The sequence below is a fragment of the Anopheles bellator genome, chromosome 1 (genome assembly GCF_943735745.2).
Source record: "Anopheles bellator chromosome 1, idAnoBellAS_SP24_06.2, whole genome shotgun sequence".
Taxonomy (NCBI): Eukaryota; Metazoa; Arthropoda; class Insecta; order Diptera; family Culicidae; genus Anopheles; species Anopheles bellator.
Window position 1 is genome coordinate 49258641 of NC_071285.1, and position 27622 is coordinate 49286262.

Here is a 27622-nt window from a genome sequence, read left to right on the forward strand (position 1 = left end):
CTCCTTCTCCTTCTCCTTCTCCTTCTCCTTCTCCTTCTCCTTCTCCTCCTCCTCCTCCTCGTCCTCGTCCTCCTCCAACACTGCTTTCACGATAGGCACGATCGACGATTGTGATCTCTTTTTCACCGACTGGAAGGCCTCGCTATGCCCTCTCGCTCGAACGCGCCTCGGGTCGACCTCGGGTCGCGTTAGGCGCAGCTTCGTGCGCTGCTCGCTGCGGACACCACCGCGACATACCAAAATCCATTTTTATATATAGAGATAATCAAATTACAGGAAAAATTTCAAAACAATTCATTGATTCATCATCTGACGCAATTCACCAGCCATCCGCAGAATTATAATCTGCCTCAGAGTGTCCAGCGCTTCCGTTCCGGCTTCACATTCAGGAAACGTTTTTCCCATTAACCTCCAATCGAATTGCCGATTGATTGCCGAACGAATCCAATTGTAACGCATCGCATGGCGGGCCGGCGGCCGAACAAATCGTCAGATCACCGGCCAAGGACACTCTAAGCCAGATCGCCCGAATGGTACGGCGATCACTATAATTAGACGGTTCACTGCGAGGCGAGCAACGCTAATCAACGTCAAGGTCCTGGGGTGGTCTACTGAATGGTGGTGCTCACGGTTGCTGAGAAGCCCTTGGTCAGAGCTCCGTTGGCTTGTGGCAAAAACAAAACCGCTGATGCTCTGTAGACCGTCTTCCTTCGGCAAATACTGACTTAAAAGAGGTCCCAACCTCCGAATCCATCGTGGCCGGAACTCCAAAACCGTGAGCTCATCACGTACTAGCGGCATGTCAGCGCCAGTCATGATTGATCGATGGGGGCGCCTTTAGTGACTTGGGAGATACCGTTTTTTTTTTCGTTACCCTCACAGGCCGGTAATTGTTGCGACCTTCAGTTCCAATATGCGGGGTGCCCTGCCGGCTGCTGATGTGTCATTTTTTGTCCAAACACCTTTCAAGCGCCGGAAGCACTCTCGTCAGGAAGTGGTGCTCATTAGACCGCGCCAACCGAAAGCTGCGAGCGCGCTGTCGGCTTAAATTGAAAAGACTGTCGGTCGGAGACTCATATTTGCGATGAAGCAAGTTTTCAAAAATCGAGCATCCTGTTTGTTGTAAAAAAACAGAGTTTTGCAAAGCCACAAAATTATATAAACTCAGCCACGGCCCAGAAACGTGCTCTGGTGTGTGTTTAAACCGTTCGAGGCATCGTCACCATTGCATAACCGAAGCGCACGAAACCCTTCAGTAACTGCAGAGCACCACTCTGGTTGCTCCAAATTGCTCCGAAGCCACCGGAGAGCGCCCTCGAGGCGGCCGCCCAGATTAACAACTAAACAACTCCAAACACCGACCTTCGGCCGAGCCAACCGAGGAGAGCTAAAGGCTAGCCGGGCCGCCTCGAAAGGCATCGATCCTTCGAAAGGTCAGATAAACAGGCTTAACGAATCGAAGCTGTCGAACGATTTCCCTCCGTACGTCAAGCAGTCTCTCTCTCCGGCTCTGGCTGGCTGCGTTCGATGTTTGTCTGGTGGTTTTCCCAGCACAAACACTCTCCCGTGGGGACCGACTGCGCCTCACTGGTGGTGGCGGCCCCTTGCTGGCTGTTGATGGCGAAAATTAGTTTTAAACTAACCTCACAGTCGCTCGCTCGTCTGCCCGGCTGGCGGTTGCTGGGGCGTTTGATGTGGTCGTTTTGGGAGGTTTATTTAGAGGGAATCCACAGACCAGAACGTACGGTGACGGTTGGCCACATCATCGTCATCGGCAACATCATCATCACCTCGTCGTGTACCTCGATCCCTGACCGTGAGTCAGAGCCCCGTGCCGTGTATGTCCAGCGTTCCGAATACCCGCAAAAGCCGCCCGAAAGGGATTTTATTTGATAAACTAAATGACGGAGATAATCAGGTTGGTGCGGCCAGTCGGTCGGTCACCCTCGGTACTTGGTTGACCCGGTGGGCGGCGCACATAAACTTTTATTGAATTCGTATGCAGATTAGCCCGGCTGCGGCCAGTGTCCCCATGGGGCCAGATTTGCTAATGGCGCTAACGCTGATGGTTACGATAATGAGCGGCCTCATACGTGAGCTTCGCGACGCGTCGGTGTCACGAAGGGCAAAGTTATGACTTGTTTCGGTCGTCCTTTTCCGTCCTTAAGAGCCGTCGTTTACGGTGAAACTTTTCAATGATCCTCGCTGACGCCGAACTCCCGCGCGGCTACTAATCGGGATGACGCATGACGCGTCCCAGAGTTTTTAATTCGCTCTCACAGGACTCATTAGTACTCGTCCTCCCGACGATGCCCTCCACCGGTTAGTACGATTCCGTTTGGTCGCCGCCAATCATGAGGCGCGTTATGTTCAAGCTACTACCCGTCGTCAGCAGCTGTCAACGGCAGACCGGTGGTCGGTATAAATTTCCAGCTCTCTGACACCCGAATAACGCGGAAAAGTGTCGTGAGAAGTGGGGGCCTGATTTTTTCACCAGGCCCCCTGACACACCCGGGGAACTGTTTGGGGCAACCGACTGAAAGTGAAACCGGCACTCAGCTAGCAACCGGCCATTGGATCCTTCTCCTCACGGGTGAGGGTGTGAGAGTGACGTGGCGTAAAAATGAGAAGGAAACGGCAAGACGAAAAAAAACGGGGCAAAAAACCGGAAAGAAATATACACCACCAACGGAACACGGGACGGGGAGGGCGGCGGAAACACTTCACCCACTCTGGGCGCACACTGGCGCCGGTCTTAATTTGTGCAAATTATGTTGAATGAAGTTGTTAGCAACTTTTTGAGCTGCGCCCCGACCCGGTTCGTTATGTCCTATCCTGCCTCGCTTCTCGGTGTTCGCCGGGGGTGCCGGAGTTGCGGGAGTTCTGACAGCTCTCCCTGTGGGGGGTGGCCTTGATGGGGTGGCTGGTGCGCTCTGTTAATCTCAAGAGATGCCCGAAGTGACGAGTGGCCCCGTCAGGGTATCGTTTGTAGGGCACAGGGCAAAAAACAGAAATCTAACGAGAAATGAGGTCCGAAGGTTACGTATGGGTTCTGCCAGCTGCCAACTGAGGCCGGCAAATACCAGTTAATTGACCAGTTTACTTGGTTCGTTTCCTCTTCTTGTTTCAGGATTGTTTATTCAGTATCTCTTATTTTGTCATCTTTGCGTTTGTCTTGTCCATTTTATTGCTTGTTTATTTTATTTCATTGTAATTCAATGTTTTATTCTTCGATATTTTATTCGCTTCTACATTTGTTAGATTTTTCTATTAAATGAAAATGGATCATTCCCTAACCGAAGGACGTCAATTCGAACCTTGAGCGCAATACTTCAAGCCGGTGCTTAACAAGGCCTTAATACATAAATAAATAAATAAAAGTGATAAATACATCACAGGGCATCAAGTAGAATGATTGATGGAGCTGCCATTTGCCACAATAAAGACTCCGTCAAGCTGTCAGCACGAGTGACTGCTATTAAAATTAAAGTGTCTGCCTATGTCCGGACCAATGTTCATCTGAGTAAAGTGTAGGGCAGGTCCGGATCTTAAATGTCGTGTACGTCGAAGTATCGCTCCATACCAACCACCCCGTTGATCACGGCTGGTTTCATCCCAAAATTCCAACCGTTGCTAGGAGCCATTTCCGTACCGTGTGGCCAAGGTACCCAGCCTCAAATTAAACTCCAATCGACTGCTACTAATTTTCCAATGTTCAACTCTGTTGATATCAGCCACTAAACACGAGAACCCTTCGCTTGTAAGACAGTTTCGCAAATAAAAAAATCTCTCGTTTGTACGTGTTGCCTGCCCTCCAATCCGATCGGATCCGGCCGTGGCGAGTATTAGGTATCCAATTTTCTAATCAGTTTCCGGTCCGTTTGGCTCGTGGCGCCCACGTTCACGCGCGCACTTATCGATTATTTAGTCGTTGGCGCCGGCAAAGTTTACCGATTAAGAGAACCGAAACCCCAAAAAGCACCACCAAGAAAGGCCTGTTACAGAGCCTGGTGTTGTTGCCCGACTCTCGTAACAATCGGCTATCGGAACCGGTGCGACTTGGCCAACAGACGCAGGACTGGCAGCCTCAGGTCGTAACCGGGGAACGTGATTTCGGTGCCAATGAGCGGATCCGAACCGCAGCACGACGCGACACGTCAATCGTTTCCCGACAGCAAGTTGGGAAGCTGTTTTTCCCGTCCCGTGTCCTTCGCTCCTGGCTCCATCCCTCCTGAATTCTGTATTATCTTAATGTGCCCGCCGCTTTCGATGCCACTCGAGAGTTTTCCAGTTTTCCGTTCATTTCCTCTCTCTCTCTCTTTTGTCGGTCCGAAAGTCATCTGGTGCCGGTTCCGGCTAGCAACCGGATCTCCGGCCCAGACGCAGTGAAGTAAACTTTTCCTCCTCGACACTCAGGACGCTCTCCGTTCGGCAGGGATTCGGCAGGGATTGGGATGACACTCGGGTACGGAGACATTCAAAATTCATGGTACGATAGGATGTTGTCCTCCCCGGGCGTCCCGGCACCAGGACACCCGTCCCGTCCCTGGTCGGAACAAGCAATGAACACATGCACATAAAATTACTTAATTTACAACAATATTTCATAAGAAGAATAAAGTACGGAATTTATGCTGCCATTGTGGCGTCATCCGGTAAACGGAGACCACCAGCTCCCGGCCCGACACACTCCCACCGCTCTCCACCCCTCCGAAGGAAGAAAGATTTGGGGTGCAGATTTAGGTGAAGCGGTTCGGCTTCTCCGTCCATTGCTGACGACAAATTCCGCAACTTTTGTTCGAAATATCCAATATATTAGTGACACGCTTGTTGTTGTCCCCTTGGTCTGGCAGGCTAGGGGCACCTTGCACCCACAGTGTGCAGCAGGGTGGGCTCGTCCGGAGCCACCGCAAGCCTCCGGGAGAGTGGGTGGCAGATTTGCCGGCAGATGTGTACTGTTTACGATTTTGATAAATACGAGTTTTCGCTTGCATTTATTACGGTGAACGATGGAGCGGCGTGGAGCGGCCTCCCACATCCTCCACCGGATGTCGTCACACACGCCTCTTGGAGAATTCTCGAGCACACGACGCGGACGAGGGGGCCGTCGGTCGGAACAATTTGCGGCAGGTTTGACATTTATGAATGCGCCCGGAGGCACGGCTTCCGGCATTCGGCTTGTGTTTCATGATAAATTGATTTTGTAGATGAAATTGTTTATAGTTGTTCGGCTTCGGGCAACAATCGAGGGGGTGGGTCGGGGTGAGCGGCCGGGTGAGCATTGAAGGGCCCCTCCCCGGTGAAAGGGAAGCATATTGCCGCCGAGGGTTACGAGGCTATTTGGAGCGGTTATGAATCGGAGCACAAAAGGACTACGTTCTGGAGGACATTGTTGTTGAGCGTCTGGTATAAATCATCTCACAATGTCAATTAGGGGAGAGGTGTATGTGTGTGTGTTTGGATTTGCTGCCGACCGCTGAAATATGGGACCGCTCAAATTGACGCAACATGTTTCTCCACGGGCGCCACGCTGATGGGTCCTTAAATGTTGGAACAAGGGCACGGTGCTTGTGGTTCTCCTCTGGATTAGATTTATGTAAAATATTCGCATAATATCGAATCGCATAAGCTAGCTCCTTCGGCAAGTAATTTGGCAATGTTTTTAAGCGTCCCATCCAATTACATGTTGGAGCTCTCGATTTGAACCGGGAGAGCCGTGCGACCTGTCACGACACCAAAACATTGTCCCAAATCCTCTTTGGCAAGTCGAAAAAAATCGCACAACACGATTCGATTGGTTCGCTTCCCGCTGTTCCCAGTGCACTCCAGGGCATTTCGTGAATGCACTTCACTTGACACATGCTAATGACACTCGTTTGTGAACCGATCGAGAGTCTGCAACGGAAAATGGGTTCGCTTCGCAACCGAGGCCAGCTCGCGGCCAGGCATTTGCGTGCATCAGCGTAATTGGTTTGTTCCGATAGACCTCCTGCCATCCAAAATTAGATTCCGAGGCCATTTACGTATTACGAACGCACGCCATGTAATCGTCAGCGGCATCTGGGGGTCGGTAGCGTAACGTTTCAATGTCGTCTCGGAAAGGGCACAAATAAAATTTGAGGACCGCTTCGTACGTGATCCGCTTATCCGATCAGCTGTCGCTGGCAACATGGGGAACTCCACATATGAATTCTTCCGCTGAATACTTTAAGGTCCTTTTTCTGAATGGTGGTTTAATTAGTTAAATGAGGCGGCGGCCAGCATCAACGTTGTGTTGCCGCAACGGGTTTTCGTTAATACTGTAATCCTTACGACACGCTTGATTATGCACATAATGCATGAATGATGGGTAACATTCGGAATGTAAAATGGAAAACAGTCCGCCCCAGGAATTATGGCGCGCTATTATGATAATATTGTTTCTCATAATGTCCCGTTATGTATCGCTGATTGCATTGCTGCAAAATATGGCCGCAGGAGCCGAGGTTTGTCCCCCCTTTGAGCGGTGCGGTGTTTATAGTTAACCTTCAAAATGTCATTTCGTTTTCCCATAACCATCAATCGCGTGCCGGCCATCACCGCCACCGGTCGCCGTTTGAAAGCCCCACTCAACGCCATTTCCCGCACGCCAACCGAAAGGCCAACCCCGATTGGCGCTGTCACGAAGGCGTGAATAATTAAATTGAATATCACTTGTGGATTACGCACGTGAGCCTGTGGGCCGCCCACCGTCAGAGTGCGGGGCCCGTCCCCTTCCGCGCTGCCATCGCGCTTTCCCGACCAACGCGACGCCGTGCAACATTTTCTCTAATTATGATCCCACTTGTTATGGAACGAATTTCAATTTGCATCATAAATTTCGCCGTGCTTCATGCTCCTTTTGAATCCTTCGGCTCGAATCGCCGGCCTGCGTGTGTATGTGTCGCAGGCTAAAGGACGAGCGGACACCCCATCATCAGGCGGACTCGCTCCGATGGCGATGATGGTGATAATATCGTTTCGAAAATAATTATTTCACCCTCCACTTGAATGGCTTTAAACTATGGCACTTAATGTGTCCCTTCTCGGGTGTTTGCTTCCCCGTCGGGCTCGCAGAAGCCAGTACTTGACCGTGCAGTCGGCGCCGTGAGTTGGCCCCTTCGAGATCATCCTAGATTTGTGACTGTTTCGTGAGCAAGTGGAGCCCAAATTCATTTTAATTAGAATTAGTCCAAACAAGACCAAAGATTAGACCAGATTCCCCAGATTCCTAATTTGGACGCAATTTATTCCAAACAAAGCCTCAATCGTTTGGTTCGATTCGATCTGAAAAAGAGATCTATTGGCCCCCTTTTCCAGAGATTATATATTAAGTAGCCATTCCTAAACAACTTCCGTCCACTGGATCAATCAATCTGCGGTGTCCTTTGTAGCCGGCGGCAGCGGCAGATTGACAGCCTCAAGATTTATCTACTTCAAGCCCCACGGCACGGCTCGGTGTGCGGCGTGTCGGGGTTAATTTTGTAATCAACGCCAGAACCCCGGCTTGTGGATCACCCGGGGCTGGAACCGAAGGGGCCGGTACCGGTAGCTACCAAGAGGCGCAAACGGAGCGCCGGCCCGCCGGGCACCGCAACCGATGCAATCAATATTAATTAGCACGCCGCACAATAATACTGTTGACATTTCCCATCGATCGGAGATGAATCCATAATGTCTGCCGCCGGGCCTGTGGACGTAGTTGACGGTGAAGTAATCAAACCACACCACCCATCAGTGCGGTTGGGGAGGGTTCCGGGCCTAGGAAGCGTAACCGCAGGCACTGCTGTGACTGCTGGCCCGTGGCTTAGGTTTCACGATGGTGCCTGCGGTCGGCGATAGGCGATCTCAGGTGTGTGGTCTGTCTATGATATATGATGCTGTCCGGTACCTCGAGGTTTTGCCACTCGGAACGCTCTGCTTCAAGTGCTAATAAATTGACTTTGATTAGTGCTGCTATCGGTGGCTGTTTGGCGGTTACTGTGAGCTACCCAACGGCCTTCAATGTCTAGGCTACGCTATTCTGCAACATTCCCAGAGTCTTACTGGAACAATGTAATACCTCTTCTAAAACCCAAAATGCTCATGCTCTAGACAGAAAAAGGGATTAAAAGCGCTGCACAGCTGCACCGCTCGTACCCTGGTTCGTGTTTGACTTTAGCGTTGAGACCCACTTGACCGGAAAAAGAGTTGGGTAACCCGAAACGGGAGTTAAACTTCTTCCACTGCGGCGGCGCTTCTACGCCACAATTGACTTTGCAAAGTTGTCCCTCGCCCCTCGGGCTGTCGGGGAGTGTTTCAATGAACTACAAAAAAGCAAATCAACGTCCCCTAGTCCATTTGTGCTCTACAGTGCGCCCCGGTGCCAGAAGGACCCCGAAAAGTTATCCCATAAAATTCCTCCGGCACAACACACAAACTGTCCCCGCCCGGCATGTGTGTGGGGGGAGGACACGGTAAGCGATCCGCAACTTTGCCTACAACGCAACGCCCATCGTGGCCCACTCCCGTTTGCCAGTCCTTTCGATGAATGGTTCAAGAAGTTCCCCAAACTCTAATCACAAAGGATCTCCGACGCAAGGCGTCCCTTTTTGGGTTCTGCCCGGGGCCGGGAGTGACACGGATTATCTGTCGGCCGTTCTTGACCGATGTCACTTCCACGGACACGGCCGGTGTGTCACATTAATAACCGCCTCATCCTCGGCCGTTTAAGGGTCGGAGGCCAAGTTTTCTTATTAGCTGAGCTTCCGGTGGCGTCCCGTGCGGTGCCCTAGATACACACGCTACGTGAGGGCGTCCACCTGGGGCGTCCCCGCTCCAGGAGCTTGTGGAAAGCATATTCAATGGGCCGGATCGTGAGCGCGTAACCACCGTCAGATGCGGTGTAAACTGCTCCATAAAATCATAGTTCCGTTATGGCACGGACCCCCCTCACGCTGAGCCGTCGCGTTCGCGCAAAACAATGCAATGTTGTGTTTATGTTGTATGAACATTTCACCTGCCCTCAGCACTCCGATCGTGCCGCACTGGTACGGCCCTACCGGGGGATATCTCCTTCACTGCAGGATACCGACTTTCGTCGGGTCGCTTTTCCCTGTTTCCCCCGCAAGAAGCGAGCTTCGGTACGGTGGAATGTCCTTATCTTCGACGAAGTTCCTGGTCCTGGTGCTCCACTACTCCGCACGGGCGAACGTCGTGATGAGCTTTTGCCGACATCTCCGGATTCGCTTCCTGCATTTTCCACGACGGTAAGCAGAGTAGTGGTGGGTAAGTGGGCTACGGCAACAAAAAAAGGAACCAGTACCGTGGAGCCCTCTCCCCGTGTTTCGGTTACTTGCCAACGGCTGTCTGCGCGAGCACGAGGTTTTTGGGAGAACGTTTGATCGCGAAAACAAGTGGAATAATCGTAAAATCTGAAATTCACAAGTTTGTACCGGTTTTCGGTCGGTACGCTGGCAGCTTTCAGCACCGGCACTCGTCGGAAAAGAACGAGCATGTTTTATGCTAATGGATACATCAGCCGCAATCGGGCCGACACACACATGCACGAGATTGCGGAGATTTACGTGCTTCCCTCTGCAGCGTTGGCCCCACGGAAAGGATGGATGCGCGTACGATTAATATCCTTCCGAACCAAAAATTCGGCCCCCGTTATGCATGTTGGCCATTTTTGACGGACGTGAAATGGATGGCTGCCACATACATCAGTGAGTCGGGCAGCATCGGTTCGGTTTTCTATCAGCCAGTTTCGACTGCAGTCGAGCGCCAAACAAATAGTCCGCAATCAGCACGGAAATCGGGCGAAAGGTATAATTAATACAACAGCTCGCGCCGGCCGCAGCACGTTTCCGATTAAGTTTTCCATTGTTGATCGAGGCCTTAATCACGTGCCACCGAAAATCCACCCAACCCGATGCTGGTTCGCTCGGTCGCTGGCGGAAGCATAAAACAAAGTGTTGCAAATAACCGCGCAAAACGGCAGCAGCTGCCGTTGTCGTGCGATTAATGTGCGATCGACTGACAAATGTGCAATCCACTTCCGAGCGCGACCACACGACTACGAGGACGCCGGGAGCTTCCCGGCCTGGGCTGGCTACACGTGTAAAGCGATGTTGAGTGTTACATTGTGTTGGCATCGGTGGTGAAGTGTCACAACGAACCGTTGCCGGTCCGAACCGCACCGAATAAAGCATGTCCTGTTCCGGGTTCCGGGTTTGTGCTTTTATTTTATGATTTATTTTTTCTTCTGCTCATGAAGGATTAAATTTACACCATTTAATGTATCAAGGACGTCGGGTGCGTGTTCCCAAACTAATTGGATGACCCAGTGCTCATTTATTCTCTTCTTTTCACGAATACTTTTGCGAATACTCTAACTTTATTTAGTTTGCGAATACTTTTTTGTGAGTATTAATAACGTGATTAGCTATTTGTTTCGATATTCGAAATGCGCAATGCAGGATGAGAAACGCGCGATGACGGACTTTTAAGATATCGAAAAACCTTCAAATATAGCAATCTAATCAATGAAGAAGGTCAAATCATTATAAATATAAGTTTTACTAACTATCGAGAAAACAGTTCAAAATATTTGACAAAAGCGTCTCATTGACCAAGATAGGATCCTGAAATAGAATAATACACCAATGCATAAAGCACAAATAGTCATACAGCATGTCATTCTGTTAAGGTTTTAGCAAATTCACCATAATGCCCAGACCAGCCCAGAAAGGACCTCACGAAAGGGCCACTCTGTTTGTCAATATTACCTAAAGCCCTATGGACTCACCTAGTAGCTCATCTAATATTTATATAATTAAGCAACATTTATCTAATTGAACCATTCTTTTTCCTTCTCGCCTTGCAGTTCACCATCGGAACGATCACGCAAAGGATGCTGCGGCCACTGGTTTGCGGGACCTCCGCTGCGGGCACTCATAGCCGTGGTGGCGCTCGGCGGTGTGGCCTGTGCCCTGGGCGGTGCAGCTCTCGGTGCCACGGGCCTGGCCGGTTCGCCAACGTCCCATCTAACAGCTGCCTTATTAATGATAGGTAGGTTCATGATTTTTCGCTCCCCTCCCAGCTCCAGGGGCACCGAACGCAGGATGCAGTTCCTGCAGGACCGGTACGGATGCATTTCAAGTGCAGCCAGCCACTGTCTTACACGACCCCCACCCGTATCCGCCCATCGAGCCGTGTTTACTTATGCTCCGGTCCACGGTCGCCAATGGTTCCCTGGAAATCCGCCCGTTTTGCGCGGGCATCGCAAAGTTCTTCCCCGTTCCAAGCCGTTGGTCGGCGGAGTTTTCGCGCCCGCGTTTTCAGGAAAACTTCGGCCCGGCTGCTACCGTTTGCCGAAGAAATAAAAACACGGAAACTTTGTTTCGATTGTCTTTTCACGTCGTTCATTTTATTTCGCTACGTTTCGCCCGACCGACCGACCGACCGACCGACCGGGACTCTCGAGAGCGACAATGGCACTCTCGAGAACGATTCGAGTTTTCGGCATTCGTTCCGTAAATAAGTCCCCGCAACCCACCCGTCCTTCTTCACGGCCCAAAACATTAGTATGCAAATTTTTGCAGCTGCGGAAGGAAGCAAAACTTCGCTCATTACCAGCTCCCCGTGGAAACTGTGTTTGGGGGCCGGGGCCGTTTTTATGGCTTTAGTTTGGCCTGGCAGGCGGAAAGCCCTGGGGCGTCGCGGATTTCAGCGCCAATCCACAGACCGAATGGGATAATAGAGCGCCACCGCCAACCATCACTCTTTTCTCAAGTCGCGTTGCTGGCTTCACAATGAACATAAAAAAATGGATCCCAACGCCGAGCAGGGGCGCACCTCTTCCGAATGCCAATGGCGCGTTCCCTCGCCCGGTTTGATATAGGTCGTAGGTAAGCGGAGCACGACGGGAATAGTTCGGTTCGCGGGAACCCTACGGTCCACAAAGCGCGTAACGATTTCGCTGATAAATCACAAACAATCTCCAAATAGGATTTACCTAGACCCCGAGAGAGGCAGGGCTTACATGGGCCTTCCGCTTTCGAGTGGATTGGAACTCGCGCGCCAGGACCAAGGCCACCCAGTAGGGCCCCTCGGGCCCTCGGGCTCCTCGGGGCGCACTTCCAGCGCGTGCAACTTCGGGCAAGCGAAAGGGGTTTATAAAATATGAATTCAATTTATTTATATCGATTTACCATCGCGCACCGGTCGCTGCGGGCGCGTGACCCGCTCCTCCGCCGCATTGCGTCACCAAAATCACGCACCCAAAGGACGTGCCCGATCGGGGGCCGTTTTCGATTCGATTTAAAGCTCCCGGAGCTCCGGAGAGACCCCCCTTTTTTGTCCGTGTCCGTGCTGAGGTCTTACTCACTCGGCCGAACTTTGGTAGCCAGCGTAACCCGTGGGCAAACAATAATATCAACTCACACGCTCTCTCGGGACTTCGAGTCGTAAACGAGTTTTCGGAGGGCAAAAGTGTCGAGGTGCTCGAGAGCCAGGCACTATTGCTTCTGATCGCAATTCGAGCCGTTTAATGTTTCAACCGGGCACTGGGAATAATTTTTTGAAACTCATTCGCCTCCGATCAGGTTAATTACAGATCCTTTTTATATTGGCTCTGGTAGGCTCATAAAAATATCGTTATTGGTTTTGCGCGGCCACGGTTCCACGAGGCAGCTGAAGGAACGATCTTTACTTTAATGCTCGGTTTAAACCCTCTCAAAAACCGAACCAAGCGTAGCCGAGTGGGGACTTGGCTTCGTTTGGTTCCCAGCATTTTTTTTTTGTGCCATCGAAAGTGCCGAAAAATCTCCCCAAAAACATGTTCCGCGTATCCACGTAAAGTGTGTCGCAGAATGGAAAAACACTGTCAGCTTTAAAAGCTCTCGAGCCTTTGTGTCTGCGAAAAGGATCCCCAACAGCCCGGGAAAAAAAAGGAATCCGGTTTGGCTTTTTGCAGTCCGCTAGTGGTGTCTTCGCTTCCGGATCCGACCGGCGCGTTCGCGACCGTTTTTCAGCTAGATATGTTTGCCTCGAAAAAAATGGACACCCCCTGGGTAGGTTGGTCGCACATCAAGAGATAAATCTTGTCGGTCGGTCGGAAAGGAACCGAAATCCAGAAACCCAGAAGTGGTTGGTTCCAGCCCAGCGATGGTCGGCCACTAGAGCAGCGTAACAAAAAAAAACACAGCAATTCGAGCGAATTATTTGCCAAAAAACCATCCAGCAAATCGGATTTGTGTTTTTATTCGCGGCGCACCCGAACGGCGGCCCTTCCGCGAAACGGTGCCTGGTCCGGCGGCGGGTCGTTGGGTCATTTTGATTTGCGGCCGGGTTTTTTCTGCGGCCCACCTTATATGATATTGCATGCACGTCCGAAAGATACCTGCGAACTGGCCAGCGGATGGTCAGTGGTGACGACGAGTGTTGCCACTACGACCAGAATTCGAAGAAAAAAACGGTTGAACTTTGGGACCGGCCAAACGTGCGGTGCGATAGGGAAACGGGAACATAAAAAATGGTAAAACTAAGCGAAAAGAACGGAGTATCCTTTCGAAAGGACTCCTCTCGAGCTATTTGCGGGACCAACCCGGACCCGGGTTGCTAGTCAAATTTGTTGGTGTGGCTGCCGACCGCCGGTAACGATATCGTAAATATTGATTTCCGTATCCTGTGTCGAGCCTTCGGGCCCCGGATCGCGTAATAGGACTGCACGCTACTTCTGGCAGGAATTATGATCATCGCGAGTATCAGCACTTGACTCGTCCTGGCTCGTGGTGCCCCAAAACATTCGGCACGATTAGATTCTGAAAAGACCGTTTAACGTTTCGATAGGCTCGTGTTTAATTTTACATTCAATTTAGCTCACTTTGGGATCGATGTAAATGGAGAACTTCAGACCCTGTTACACTTGCCACTTTCGCAGGCAATCATTCCTATCGGTTCTCAGTTTCTGCGAGCGCTGTTCCTCAACAATACTTGGCCCAGTTTTAGTGTCCCCGGCACAAACTCCAAGAACCACATTAAATTCTCCCGCGGCATCCGTGGGCGCCCTTAACGGAAAATCGTAAAATTATCTCAACCGCGGCACGCAAACGCAGCTCTCTAAGTCGTAAAGACTGTGGATGATAAATATGTTGCAATTTTTATCCAGCGAACCATCGCCGGGGCCGCGGGCCAGCATCCGGCTCCGTCTCCTTTCGGCCCGAAAAAAGCGCGAAAAGTGCTTGGTCCCGACACAGACGGCGCCATTTCACGCCCTGCTCAGCGCACCGCTCGGCAAGAAGCCGACAATTTATGGTTTCAATTTAAAATGCAATAATGATAACGGGTGGCCGGGTACCCAGCGCCGTGGGTTTTGTTTCTAGCGCAGCCCTAGCATATTTGCTGCGTTTTACATGCTAACCCCGCTCGGTGTGTGTTGGGAAACGGTGCCCCAGGATTGTAGAATTGCTCACTTGAGCATAATCGGTGCCAACTGAAGCGTATAATAAGCGACCCGCGCGCGTACGGAGCTCGCGTAAAGTGCACGGCCGTGGGGTTTACGCGGTGCTAAAGGGCCAATCCCCGGGAAAGCTGCACTACTTGAGGTGTGAAACCCCCCACGGATAACGTTATCGCTCGCCAATGCTGGGGAGTTTTCTATGCAGCGGTCCGTTGGGCTGGCTGTGAGTTCGCATTGAAGCGCAGCCGAGCGTTTATTTGCAATTGAATCCTTAGGAAGGAATTATTTGTCCGATTATAAGTGGAACGCATTCAAATGGGGAAGTGATGGAAAATTCCACTAAAGGCCTAATCCTGGCATATTCTCGGATACTCGATGTGCATTAAAGAGGGTCGATAATCGTGTCATAAAATTCAATTTTAAAAATTCGCTCCATCACAAAAAGCGTGAGGTTCAATGGAGATTAGTTTGCGACTAATTCATAGCCTTTAACCTTTATTTGCTCCGCCGGTAAACACTCTACGCAAGCACAGAAAGCACAGAAAGTTTCACTTTCGCGTAGCGCAATCTGTTGGATTAGTTTCAAACATTAAACTTCAAACAAAACAAATTCCATGCTTTACTCAACGAGCTCGCTCCCGGGGCCGTTTTTTTAAGCCTTTGCAACCAAGTTCAAACAGCGCCAACTCCCGACTCGCCTCTCCACTCCATCATGGTTTGGCACCAGCCCCAGCATCAGCATCATCATCGTCTGGTGATCATCGTGCTCCGAGATGTTCCGAGTCTAGAATAAAATTCACTTCGATAAGGAAGAAAGTTACCACGTGCGGGTACGGTGCTGCTCGCTCTCCACCGGATGCGAGTTGCAGTTTTGAATCCGGTCCGCAAACAGTTTACTCATCCGTCGTGCCTTCCTCAGGATCAGTCGCTGGGCATACCCGGCCCCGGCCAATCATCAAGGATGCAGTTTTGTTGCAACTTCCACCCAAGCAAATACCGTCGTAGATCAGCTCGCTCGCTCGGTCTCGGTTGGCAAACTCCGGCAACTTATCTGCTGTGCTGTTTGTACTTTCCATTTTCTAACATCCTGTGTTTTTTGTTTGGTTCGGAAAAGCTGTTTTTGTTTCTCGCCCAACGGTTCTGTCGGGTGGAAAATTGATCACCGTGTCGAAGAAAATTTAGCAAATGCCCTATCTCGGTGCCACCGACCGGGAAATTCCGACCGACCGCTTTATGGGCTTCTATTTTGGGCATCATAAATTGGACACCTTAAAGTTGTAAAATAATTTAATTAAATTCATTCCGCAGTCTGCCAACTGAAATCTGTGCTGCTCGAATGTGAATATTTGAATCGGTGGAAACCACAAAAAATGTGGCCACAAACCGGAGCCCGGAAGCATTGCAACATTATTCGTCCCGAGCACCGGGGGCGCGGATTTAGCGGTGGCGGTGGGCGCCAATCTAATTTCGTTCCCTATCTGCGAACCCGAATCGGGAATGGGTTTCAGCGGACGGACGCGCATCCCATCGGGGCTTACATTTTATAATGACCACACTTCCGGGATGCGGCCACCCAAAAACCGACTTGGGACACCGTTCGGTCACATATTTTATGGGCGATAATATGAACAAAATAAAAACGCGTACGAACCTACGCCAAACGAGCGTGTGCCTAACTTGCCGGTGGTGATTTTCACGGCGCATGCCGCTGCATCGGGGACGGAAATGCGCCAATGCAGTCCGAATATATTGCTGCACACCCACCGCTGTGTTCCATTTCGCCCGATTCCCGGCGGACTAAACCGGTACATCGTCAATCTGCAATCGTCTCACGTTCACGCGGACAGAGCGCGGCAAAGCAATTGCCGACCGCTTGCCGCGGCCACAGTTGACAAATTTGTCGGCACGAAATTGTGCGGCACAGTAGCAGGATTTGCGTCGGTGCACCAATTAGAAGCCCCCGCCAACATAACGCACGCCGGTGGCCGGCGCTATCCGAAACAGGCCGACCCGGCATGCCGATAATAACGAGCGTTTAATCGATGCACGTTCCCGGTTTATTGCTGGATTTGCTGGAATAATAACGTTTTAGGCGCTAGCGAACAGTGACCGTCTCTGGTGCTCGGTTTTTTGTCCGGTTCCGGCCTCAGCCATAATTTATTTTGTACAACCCGGGAACCCGGGCCACACATCTGTGGCGGAGGTTGCGTGATTTTGCGTTGCATCAATCGCAAATCTAATATTTACCTTTGCGCCATTATCGGGGCGCGATCCGGGCGTGATTCTAATGTTGATTCGGGTGCGATAAAATCCTGGCCCAGGCCCCGTAGATTGGCGATAAATTAACAGTGCCGAGCTGCGTCACTCTCCCGGGTAATCGATGCTCACTGATTGCCGCGAATTCATCTCCATCCCTCAGACGGCCTGCGATTGGTCTTAATTACAGACCATTTTTCCGGGTAAACATTACCACGGCCGTGGGGCGGGAGTTACGATGGCCTCGGTCGGCTCTCGAAGGCCGGTTCGGAGCGAAGTGAACGGGTTTAAATTTATTGCACCTTAATCCACCCGATCGATGGGAAAGTGTAATAAAACGAAAGTCCATTAAACTAATTGCTCCTTTTGCTGTCCGCGCCCGCAGCTTCTTAAGCCGGCGGAACCAGCCCGTCGTCCCTCGGTCCCTCAGGTGTAACGGTGGGCGGCCACACGATTGTACCGGGTCCCTGGGGAACGCGATTGATCTGCCTCCCGGCTTCCGGACGGACACGGATCGCTCCGGCTCCGATCGGTACTTATCTTCGCCGTTACAGCCGTGGCCGCACCAGCTTCGGTGTTTACTTCCATTCCGTTCTAACATGGCGTGTGACCTTATTTCGAACCACATTCGTCCGTTACCAGAGACTCGTGGGTTCCCTTTTGGGTGGCTGGCGGACCCTCTCCGGCTCCGGTGGTTGTAAATTGTTCGGTGAAGGTGGAAAACGTCGTCCCAAAGCTACCCGCCGCCCCACCTGGTACCTGCTTTGAGTGGCAATTTTCTTCAACGCCCAGCGCCAGCGAGCCAGAGAGCCTCAACGGCCGGGTCAGTAAAGGGGGGCTTTACGAAAAAAGAACTGCAACGCCAGAGCGGGCTCCGTGCGTTGGCGAACGTCGGAAATGAATTGCATTTCGAGAGAACCTCAGATGCAACGGCCGGCTCGTAGCAGTGCAGGGTTCCGATACTGTGCCCTGATTGGGTTGGTGCGAAAGTGTTGCCGTGTATTTTCTGAAACCACGTTCAAGCTTTATTCGCAAGTTTCCTGTGAAAAGTCTGTTCGATTCGATTGTCTTCTTGGCGAATGTCTTGAGTTCGTCATTATCGTTATTTTAATCAATTTTATGGGAACCTTCTGGACCACAGTCTGTGTTTTGGATAAAGAAACTTTGAATTAAGAAACTTTAAATTATTTAAACAAAGTCAAAGTTCAAAGTCCATACCAAAATGCTCCCGGCGCGTTACTATCGGGTTAACCTAACACTTAGCGAAATGGCGACCGTTTACCGGGATTCATTGGTACCACCAGCTTGGTCGTAAATTTATTTCTTGCCTAAAAACACGCCTCGCACCAACAGATTTCGTTACAAAATAAGGCGAACATTACGGTAATTATTCCATCACGGCCCGGAGTCTCATTACGCGGCTGCGGCGGGGCCGTTCGGGAAACCAAAGGGCGCCCCCTTTGGCCGCCAGGATGTAGCTCCTCGGGGAAGAACCACTGGAAACATGGCGTTTTTCGCCGTTTGGGTGAGTGGCCAAATGGCGGCAAGCCTTGGCCGTTCTTTTCAGCGCGCACTTGCTGACCTACTTCACACTTGCCGCTCGTGGGAGATGCACACGACGCTGCTCGTTGTGCAAGCTCCCCCGGGCTTCGATTCCGATGTCTAACGGTTTGCGGTGCTCTTGTTTTGGATTATTTTTGCGTTGGCCGCGGGGACCCCGACTTTCTCTACCGACATCGATGAATCATTCGCCGCACCGCCGCTCGTTCGCCCTCGTGCAATTACAGTAACGAAGCCTGCGGGGCCACCAACATTTAGGCACACATAAATATGCTATTTTTTATGGGCCGCTTGAGCAGAGAAGGAAAACCGTTTAAGATTTTCCACGCCAACCTCGGAACGGTGCGAAAGTGAAACATCGAAGCGTATTAAAGCGTGTGTCCAGTCACAATTAAAATTCCGGCCATTTTCCTCTGGCCGGCCGGCACTGTGTTCCGCATCCCAAGACGGTCGCATTAAATCATACGCCCTAAACACATACCGGAACACGGTCGGTTGCACTAGAAATCGAAAGCAAAAGCAAGCCTCCCAACTCAAGCCGAAGAACGGTTTTGTCGTCGATTTCAAACTTCTCCGAACAACATGCCGACATCGTTCGGCAGCAGGCTTAAGACAAAAACGTTGGCCCCGCCATAACGACCTCTCGACACCCGTCTCGGGTCCCCCCGAGGCGGGGCTTGCAAAAACATCTCGGGCGCTAGCTGGCGGGAGAGAGAGAGAGAGAGTAATTTTTGTAAAGTGTGTTATGATTTATGATGCCCATCGGATACGTCTCTCCGTCGGTGGATCACGACACAGGGCCCTTTGTCTGCCTTGATGATGATTTATGCACCGTCGGCCCGACGAGTGTGACAGTTGGAGCCCGGCGTTCACCGTTAGAAGGGTGAGCATGGCCGGGTGGACCGGTTGCGAAATGAGTGAGTCGGTTCATCTGTTTGATAGCACTTACAACGGGCTGAATAAACTCGCCCAACAGCATCGTGTGCCGTACTTGCGTCCACAACACGACTGCTCAGTGCTCTGGCGGGGGAGGCCCTGGGCAGAAGAAGGCCAACAGATCTTGGGAAATGGCCTAGTACATCGATTAACACCGTTTTGCTAATTTATTGGTGCTCGTCGAGTGCAACGATGCAAATAAACGCAGCACCGTAGCGGAAGGCGTGGGAAAACTCGTTCTCTTACCGGCGGCCGCACAGGGCTTCGGTTGGTCGGTTGAGATTGCTGTGTCATCTGAGGCAGGTTTTAAATTGCAATCTAGCTGCGAAATTGCCAATACTTAATCATCGCACTTGGTTAATTGGAATCGTAATATACTGGCGATAAATAATTCTCGTACTGTGTTGAAAAACGCAAATCATTAAACTTCTTCAAAATCGGTTGGTTTCCACTTCAAAGTGGTCTAAAATGGTCTAATTGCGGCCCGTGACTTCACTACGTGTAACGCCTAAAAGTATGCAATCCAAGTCGCTTTTAATTCGAAATGATCGATTCCACCGTTGAGGTGCGGAGCATTCTTCTTACTGCGGGGACACACGAAGCGTGAAAACTAGCGTAAAATTAATTTGTAACGTCAAAACGTTTACGCTTCGTGTGGCAGCAAAAAATTAAAAACGAAATGTCAAACGTGTTTACGTTCGTGTTTTTGGTCCAAGAAAATAGAAATAAAAGAGAAATTAATTGATTTCTGAATATTTTTATCTGTTTTTTCCGATTTTGTTGCTATACCAGCAAATAAGAACTTAAATTATCCTCTGTTTGTAAGCAAAGCGTATGAAAAAAATAATTACGCTCGGGTTTACGGCTCGCGCGAGGCGTAAACGTTTTGACAGCGCCGCAGCAGTTTGGCATTAATCGTTAACGTCAAACTTGTTACGTTACGCATCGTGTGTCCCCGCAGTTACACGTATGTAAGAATAGCACAAATCTCGTCCGAAACCAAATGCCTCAAATCACAACCTGGCATCCGCAATTACGTCAACCACAAGTGCCATCAATTAGGATGACAAACTCAATCGCCGAACGGTACGGGACGCCACAAAACACGTAAACTATTTGGTTGAATGTGCCTGCGGCAATGTTGGACTTTCTGGCCACCAACCGACACACACGATCACGAGCAGGGGGAATCGTGTTTCTTGTGCGCTCTCCGGCGCACGTTTCCGAAGTTCAGGATGGCGAAATTTTCTTTCTCCCAGCTGGGTGTTTCTGGGTTTTATTTGGCGGGTCGTTTCACACGTTGGCTCGTTGGTTTCGGGACGTGTCTCGGATTCTTTTTTCCTTCCCTTCCGGGAAGACGCTCGCCCGTAAAGGGCGTCATGATTTATGAATGGACATTCTCCGTGACGACAAACGCGTCACGAAACCACGGCCACCGAAACGACCGCGGCGCGATAATGGAGCTTTGGAACGATAACCCCAGACACACACGGGGCCGAAGGAATGCCTGCCAGGATTTCTGACGGCGTCAGGCGTGAATGCATTCCCATTGAATTGTCTATTTGGAAAAATCAGAGATTTAACTACCTCTAGCCAATTTTCAAGGAATCTATGGCTCTGTTGAAACGGAACGAACACATAATGGACACTAAGTGAGCCCGGCTTGGAATACACAGAGATCCAGAAAAATCCAGGATTGCGCAAAATAGATTATCCCACCAACGTGGCGCATCCTTGTAAAAATATTATTCTCACCGACGCTTTATCGGTGCGATGAAAGCAGGATGATTGAAGGAACCATTATACAGTCGCCCTTCAATGGGGTTCTAAGCGATGGATCACAGACTCGCGTTCTTCGAAACGAAAAAAAAATCTTTAAAATTATGCTCCATTGTAAATGCCGATCCGACCAACCGACCGACCGACACCCATCGGACCCTTTCTTCGCCTTCGGGGCTCGTTCGTGAGCCACATTTTCACTAAACCTTCCCGCCTTGGTTTTCCGCCTGCACGCATTACCCGCCCCGCGGCCGGCGAAGGATTGATAAATTTTTCACTTTCATCATTTTCACCACCATCGAAGCGTGATCATTTTGCGCGAACAATCTTGGCCGTTGGCGCGTTCAGTGGGAAGAAAGTTTCCTTAGCCCCCCGGTGATCCGAAGGTTCTCGTGGTGCCGGCCGACTTTTCCCTCTTCTCGAATCGGGGTGGAAAATTCCATTCTTCCGCCTTTTTTGTGATGATGATTATTAATTTTTCCATGATTTGGGGGAAATTGAATGAGCGTAAGCGTATTTCCCACCACCAAGTATGCCAGGGTTTCGCTGACGCGGCCACCAAGCTGGCTTTACTGACTGTGTGCAGGTCCTTCCGTTGAGTGATTCAATTAAATCTGGCGTTCCTGCTTATCTTTCTCGTTCGCTTCCTCGAAAAAAGGACGATACTCAAGCAGCACCAGCGACCGGTCTTCTCCCCTGTAAGGCGCTGCAAATGAGGCAATAAAGCCAGGCGCAAAGAAACCGCGCGCCCGTCGGAGCCAAAGTGTTGATAACCAGCGCCAGATGAAGGTATTGTGGCCTAAGTGTTTAACTGGGCAAAAAAATCATATCAACTTTCCGTTATCATTAATGCGGCTGAGTCGGGCAGGCAGGATGGTGCAACGGTGCAACCGAAAGGGAAAACGAGAACAATGAATTTTCCCGTTGAAAATTGTCAGCAGCAGCAGCAGTCCCTGTCATCTGCAAGACGCCAGGCCGTGGACGCGAAACACGAACGACGGATTAAAGCTCGGAGCCGTTTTTTTCGCCGTATAAGAAAATTAACATTTTAATTAAAAAACTTTTCCAGCGTCCGAGGCCAGCTATACATGCGTATCCTGGCACTTCTCTCTCTCGCTCTCTCTCGATCTGTGTGTTTTTATTTGCCCCAAATCAGCGACACTTCCGTTGATGGCACGGAAAATGTGGCGCGAATGTACTCGGCGCGTGCGTCTAGTTTGATTGAATTAACGACAAAGTTCTGTGGACCCAACGTCGGATGGGAAAAGGAGTTTTGCTGCATTTATTGCTTCATTAACAATGTCCGTTCGATTTCCTCTTCCGTTCTTCACAGGTGTCGGAGTGATTCTGGTGACGGTCAGTGGCGCGGCCTGGCGGATGACGGCTCCCGGGGCGCCTCCCTGTCTGGGGCTCGGTTCCACCGTCGATCTGGGCCGCTGCTCGAGGAGACCCTGCGGACGAGGCGGAAGCACACCGCACGGGCTGCTGTATCCTGAGTTCCAGCATCGGCCACCGCCACCTTCCTATCAGGCGAGCATGCAGGAGTATCGGCTAAGGTAATTATTAGCTCCAGTTCCGGCAACTTTAGAACATGCCGCCGATGAAGTCCTCTTCCCAATCAGCCTCCAACGAGCCTCGAGCTTTTGCTTGATTTAATGTAATTTAAATGTAATCCTAGTCGCTGGTTGTAATTTTTTCTGGTTAACGTCATGATGATATATTTTAATCACTTTCGGCGGGCCAAGTCCAATAGCCAACCACAATTGGATTCGACGGACCGCGGGGGCCAAACCACAAACCCCGGCACGGTTTACTGTACGCCCGTGTTTAAACACTGTCCGATACCTCTTTCTATTGACTTCCGGTGGTGGTAGTTGGTGCCGAAGGTAAACCCACCAACAAAAACCCACCGCCGCGTGTAATCCGCTGTGTTTAATGGTCACAAATCACTAAACAGTGCCGCCGCCACCACGGACCCTGGCGGACCAACTGGCAACTAATTTGCATTGATAAACCACATACACATCTGAGCCGGCCCTCGGGTGGTAATCCTGGCCAGTGGTGCAACATTGCGCAAAACCCGCTTCTCGAATAATTGATAAAGCGTTTCAAACGCGTCGGACTCTATGATTCGATGGCTGCTGCCAGCCACAGCGGCCATTAATTACAGCCCCCGAACCTCTCGTGACAGCGTGGCCCGGCGCTGGTTAGGGGTGGGTTTGGGTTTTTGGAGGGTAGTTAGTCACAACGGTTGGTTCCGTGAATCGCGCCCGGCCTCAGATTGACTAATGTGTAACTGGGAGTTTAAATTATTGCGAATGCGCGCGTCGTATCTCCGAGGACCCATTCGAGATACGCACGCGGGAGTGACACTTTTCGTGCTGGGCCCTTGCCTTGTAGCCATCCATTTCCGCACACGAAGGGGCTTCCCAAGAAACATGCTCGGTAATTACGCAGGCCGTGTCGAGTGGCATTTATCTTAATTACGTTCTCGAAATTGTCGCGCCACCGCGGGCAAAGGAAGGACCTCGGGGAAGGACTTCCTTTCGGTTCGGGCCCGCCGACCCTCTCGGCTGTCCCAAAAAGAGAAGCAAAAAATATGATGAAACTGTATGTGTGTTTTCCCATTTTCATGTTCCCATATCTCGTCCTGCGTCGTCGCCAGATTGCTGCTCCTGGACCGTGACCGACAGTCGGGAAGGATGCGCAGCACGGCATCGCCACCGCCAACCTACCGCTCGAACGTGGGCAGTCTTCTCAGGTGAGTCCTCGCGGAAACTTCGAGTCGCCGTCTAGTTGGACTTGCACGGCACGGGCACTTGCTGTTTCCGTGTAATTGATTTGTTTCCCTCTGTGTTCGCCATTAGATCAAAAACTGACACCAAATCGTAAAGCTTCAATTAACTCGATGAATGGAAAACACACTTCCCATTCCGGGTCGATGTCATTTGGCAAATGAATTTTTTAAACTCAATTCACGTGGTGCGACTTCGCTGCTTACATATTCGAGTGAAGCAGGCGAAGTACCGATCGAAGCTGGCCGCCCGGTGGAGTGAAGGAGAATGGCGACCACAGAGAGAGAGAGCGGGAGAGAGAGCGGGATGGCGAGTGAAATTGTAAAAACGGGCTTAATTGATGTTACGATCCGGTGCGCTGATTTAATATTGATGACATATTTTAATCGTTGGCTTTAATTAACTTTTTCCATTCGATCGGGTCGGCCAGCGCCGTCCATCGCCGTGTCCCCATGGGCCACAAATTTACCTGGCACAAGGATATCTGTGTCTGTATATGTATGTATGGAGCACAGTGCGCTGTGCCTCTTTTTCTCTTGAGTTTTGATTGCAGCATTTAAGTGCGCCTTATTTTGCATATCGTTCTGTCATCGCCTACTCTTCGGCTGTCATCCCGAGGCGAGCATTTACGGGTTATTTATGGCCTGCGATTTACTATTTTTATAAAATTGATTAACGTTCCTTTGTGGAGCGGGGTTTTGGCAAAAGAGATGTCAATTAACTGAATTAGTTTTTTTTATTGAAGTTTTGGTGCCAATTGCTGTAAAAAGTTCGGTGGCCAGATCTTTATGAAGATTGCTCTTTAGCGTTCCCTGGTAGAAACTAATGAAACTAATTTAATAACAATATTATACAATGGTTGGCGAAACAAAATTAACTTTAATATGTTTATTAACTTATTTACGCACTTTTCACAGACCTGGAATGTTAGCTTAAGGTTCTAAGAGCAGTTCGAATTCAATTTTTTATTTGTTCGACATTACAATCAGTAAATATTAATTCATGAGCCATAGTAGCATATTTTTTTCTGGCAAATCTAACCATGTTTTCCAAAATTTTCCAACATACATATTTAAGGCCAATTGGGTAAAAAGAGTAGCATTTTTAGCATCACCGGATTTTCACCTTCTTGCTTTTTGTGGCAAAATACTATATGCACTGATCACTGATCACTGATCAGATCACTGAACTAAACCTTTTTCCCATAAGCGTGCCAAATCGACATAAAAAAGTAACGAGCATTGTGGTCGAGGAATGCGTTTCTGGCATTAAGCTGGCAAGTTCGTTACCTTTAACTGGTTAGAAAACGTATCAAGTGGAAACGGCAAAATTTAAACCTCTTCAACGAGGTCATTGATGAGTCTCACAGTAACGAAGCGAACCCCGCATAATTTAACAAAATCAACCAAATTAATTATAACAGCCTGGTGAATGCTAACAACTAAAGACTGGCGAAAGCACTGCATAACATAACCACGTCTTTGTTGTTGCAACAACGGAATGTTGTTTGTTTGTGATTGACTTAAATTGATTCTTCATCCCCATATTTCATAGAACCTTTTGTTTCGTTGTAGTAAACTTTGTTTCGCGAGCCACTGTACAGGAATTGCTAATATTTAGGAGCCTCTCACCGGCCTACGCTCAACACCGTCACTGTCCGTGGTATTGTCTTTGTAATGAAAGATTATTTGTTTTCCCATCGGTCCGCTTCCAGAATACCACTCAGCTCGCGGTACAACAATAACGGCAGCAGTACGAGCATTTTCGGTGGCATCAGCGGCATCATCAGCGGTGCCGTCGGTGGGGGATCGAGCAACAGCGTGAACCACGTCAGCGGCAGCACGTCAGATCATCAGCAGCAGCAGCAGCATCATCGAGTCAGCAGCTCACCGAGCGGCGGTGCCATGGACCCTCCGAATCCGTACGGTGTCAGCGACGGCCATAGTACGCTTCCGCCGAGCTATCGGTCCGTCGAGCTGCACCCCGTGGTGGAAACACTTCAACGGCAACCTCCGCCAGCGCCTGTCCAGCAGTCCAGCAGCAGTCCTGGCGCGGCCACCGACGGAAGTGACGATAATAATGCGCACTCCAATGGAGCTTCGTCGGTGGGATCTATAATTAAAATCGATGATCGGGTGGCCATCGGGCCTACCAGTCCGTGTCCTGCGGTCAGTAGCGGCCTTGATGAAGCACCAATCGTCACCACGACATCCAGCACGATGGTCAAGGATCTGGTCACGATTGTGACTATCTCCGGCACGATTGAACCGTCGGCCACGGCCGGCACGGGTGTCAGCAAATCCGTCTACACCACCAGCAACAGCGGCGACAGTAATTCCGGCGATGGCACCGGAACCGGAACCATCTCGAGTGGGGGCGCCACGTGTACATTATTAAACTCCAACTCGACGCCCCTGCTGGCTACGGTCATTCCGGTCAGCAAAGCGGCACCGACCGTCGCTTCTTCGACACCAGCGACCGTCACCGGTCAGTGCTGAGCGGCCTGGGGGAGAGTTTTAACATACACACAAACAGAGTTACCGGAAGTGGCCCCCGGGTGGTGGGTTCCATTCCGCAAAACGCCATGAAAGTCTAGTTTTATTCGTCCGCCTTACTAATGGCCCCTCCTGCGTTCCGGACCGCACCGAGGCGACCTTACCGGTCAATTGGCCGGTTTAGTGACAAAGCCGTGCGGCTGTTGTCCTCGTGGGAACCCGTCGTGAAGTTGCGAACTCCGCGCGCCGAAAGTGGTGGACGGTGTTAGGTCACTCCTCCTCGGTATCCTGCTAGTGGCCCACGAGGACACAGAACAGTGACCTGTCGCATTGTTGTTGGGCCGTAGTTTCGAATCATTAAACATGTAACTTGGGATTTCTGTAGCACTGTGTATAGAGTTGTGCACACTAATGGCGCCGGACGGACGGTTTGCAGTCGTGGAGCGGGCTAATGAGTGGCCAGTCCCGTGGACCTGCGTGGCTAATGTTCGGGCGAAGCAACATAAAAATTCAGTCGACCCACGAAATCCTAGATCCCACGGCACCAGCGACCATTTGGGCTTGCCATTGATTGAATCTCCGAGCCCCAGTGTGAGAACCCCTTGGCGAAGACCGACAGGAAACGGTCGGCAGGGTACCCAGCGGGTTGTTTGTTTCGGACTTTGGCTTTTTATCCTGGCCCGAGTCATAACCATCGGTGAGCTGTGTGGACCCGACGGCGAACGGATTGAAATAGATTAATTTTTAATTTAATATGTGCCTGAATAATGGAACACGCGAACGAAAGCGAAGTAGAGTTGCGTCCCGGTGCCGCCCGGGGAAAGTTCACTTCCGGCCCATGGCCTCCCGAGCAGCATGGTACAATCCGGAAACAGAAGCCAAAGGTCACCACAACCACGGCGAGTATCCTTTTTCCACACCGTAACTGCCCCAGTTGCGCCACGGTCCGATGTCCGGTGTCCTTGTCGGGGAAGCGGTAGCCACCGGACCGGATCGGAAATCGGTGGTTGGACCACCGAAGAGAACCCTTCGTTTATTTTAATGGTTTCCGATAGACGAGCCTCTGGGTGCCGGGGCCGTGGCCGTGCTGGTTCCTTGCCTCGCTTCAATGCTCGCCTCGTCCCCGTCCCCTGGCCCCGTTAGTTGGCTGGTCGAGCATTAAAATGTATTTTTCAGTTGGGATTTGTTGGGTTCTCCTACTCTGGCCGACCTTTTGTCGCCACATTAGCGCAACGGCGCAACCGATAAGATATGCGCCGGAGTTCAGTCGGAGGATCGCAAACGAGGGAGCGCGTCGGTTGAGGTACCGGGGATGTTTTATTGTTAGTAGTGTTAAGGAT

At 50.7% G+C, this 27622-nt stretch overlaps 1 protein-coding gene across 1 annotated transcript in view; it reads left to right on the forward strand.

The window, feature by feature from the left end:
• LOC131215776 (uncharacterized) overlaps positions 1-26598 on the forward strand; it is a 96828-nt gene extending 70230 nt beyond the window's left edge. Inside the window, exons 5-8 of the mRNA XM_058210173.1 lie at positions 10886-11070; positions 22326-22548; positions 23658-23753; positions 25502-26598. Of these exons, the coding sequence (XP_058066156.1) occupies positions 10886-11070; positions 22326-22548; positions 23658-23753; positions 25502-26285 (1288 nt within the window). The 3' untranslated portion in view covers positions 26286-26598. The remainder of the gene's footprint in view (positions 1-10885; positions 11071-22325; positions 22549-23657; positions 23754-25501) is intronic.
• Positions 26599-27622: the final 1024 nt, after the last annotated feature.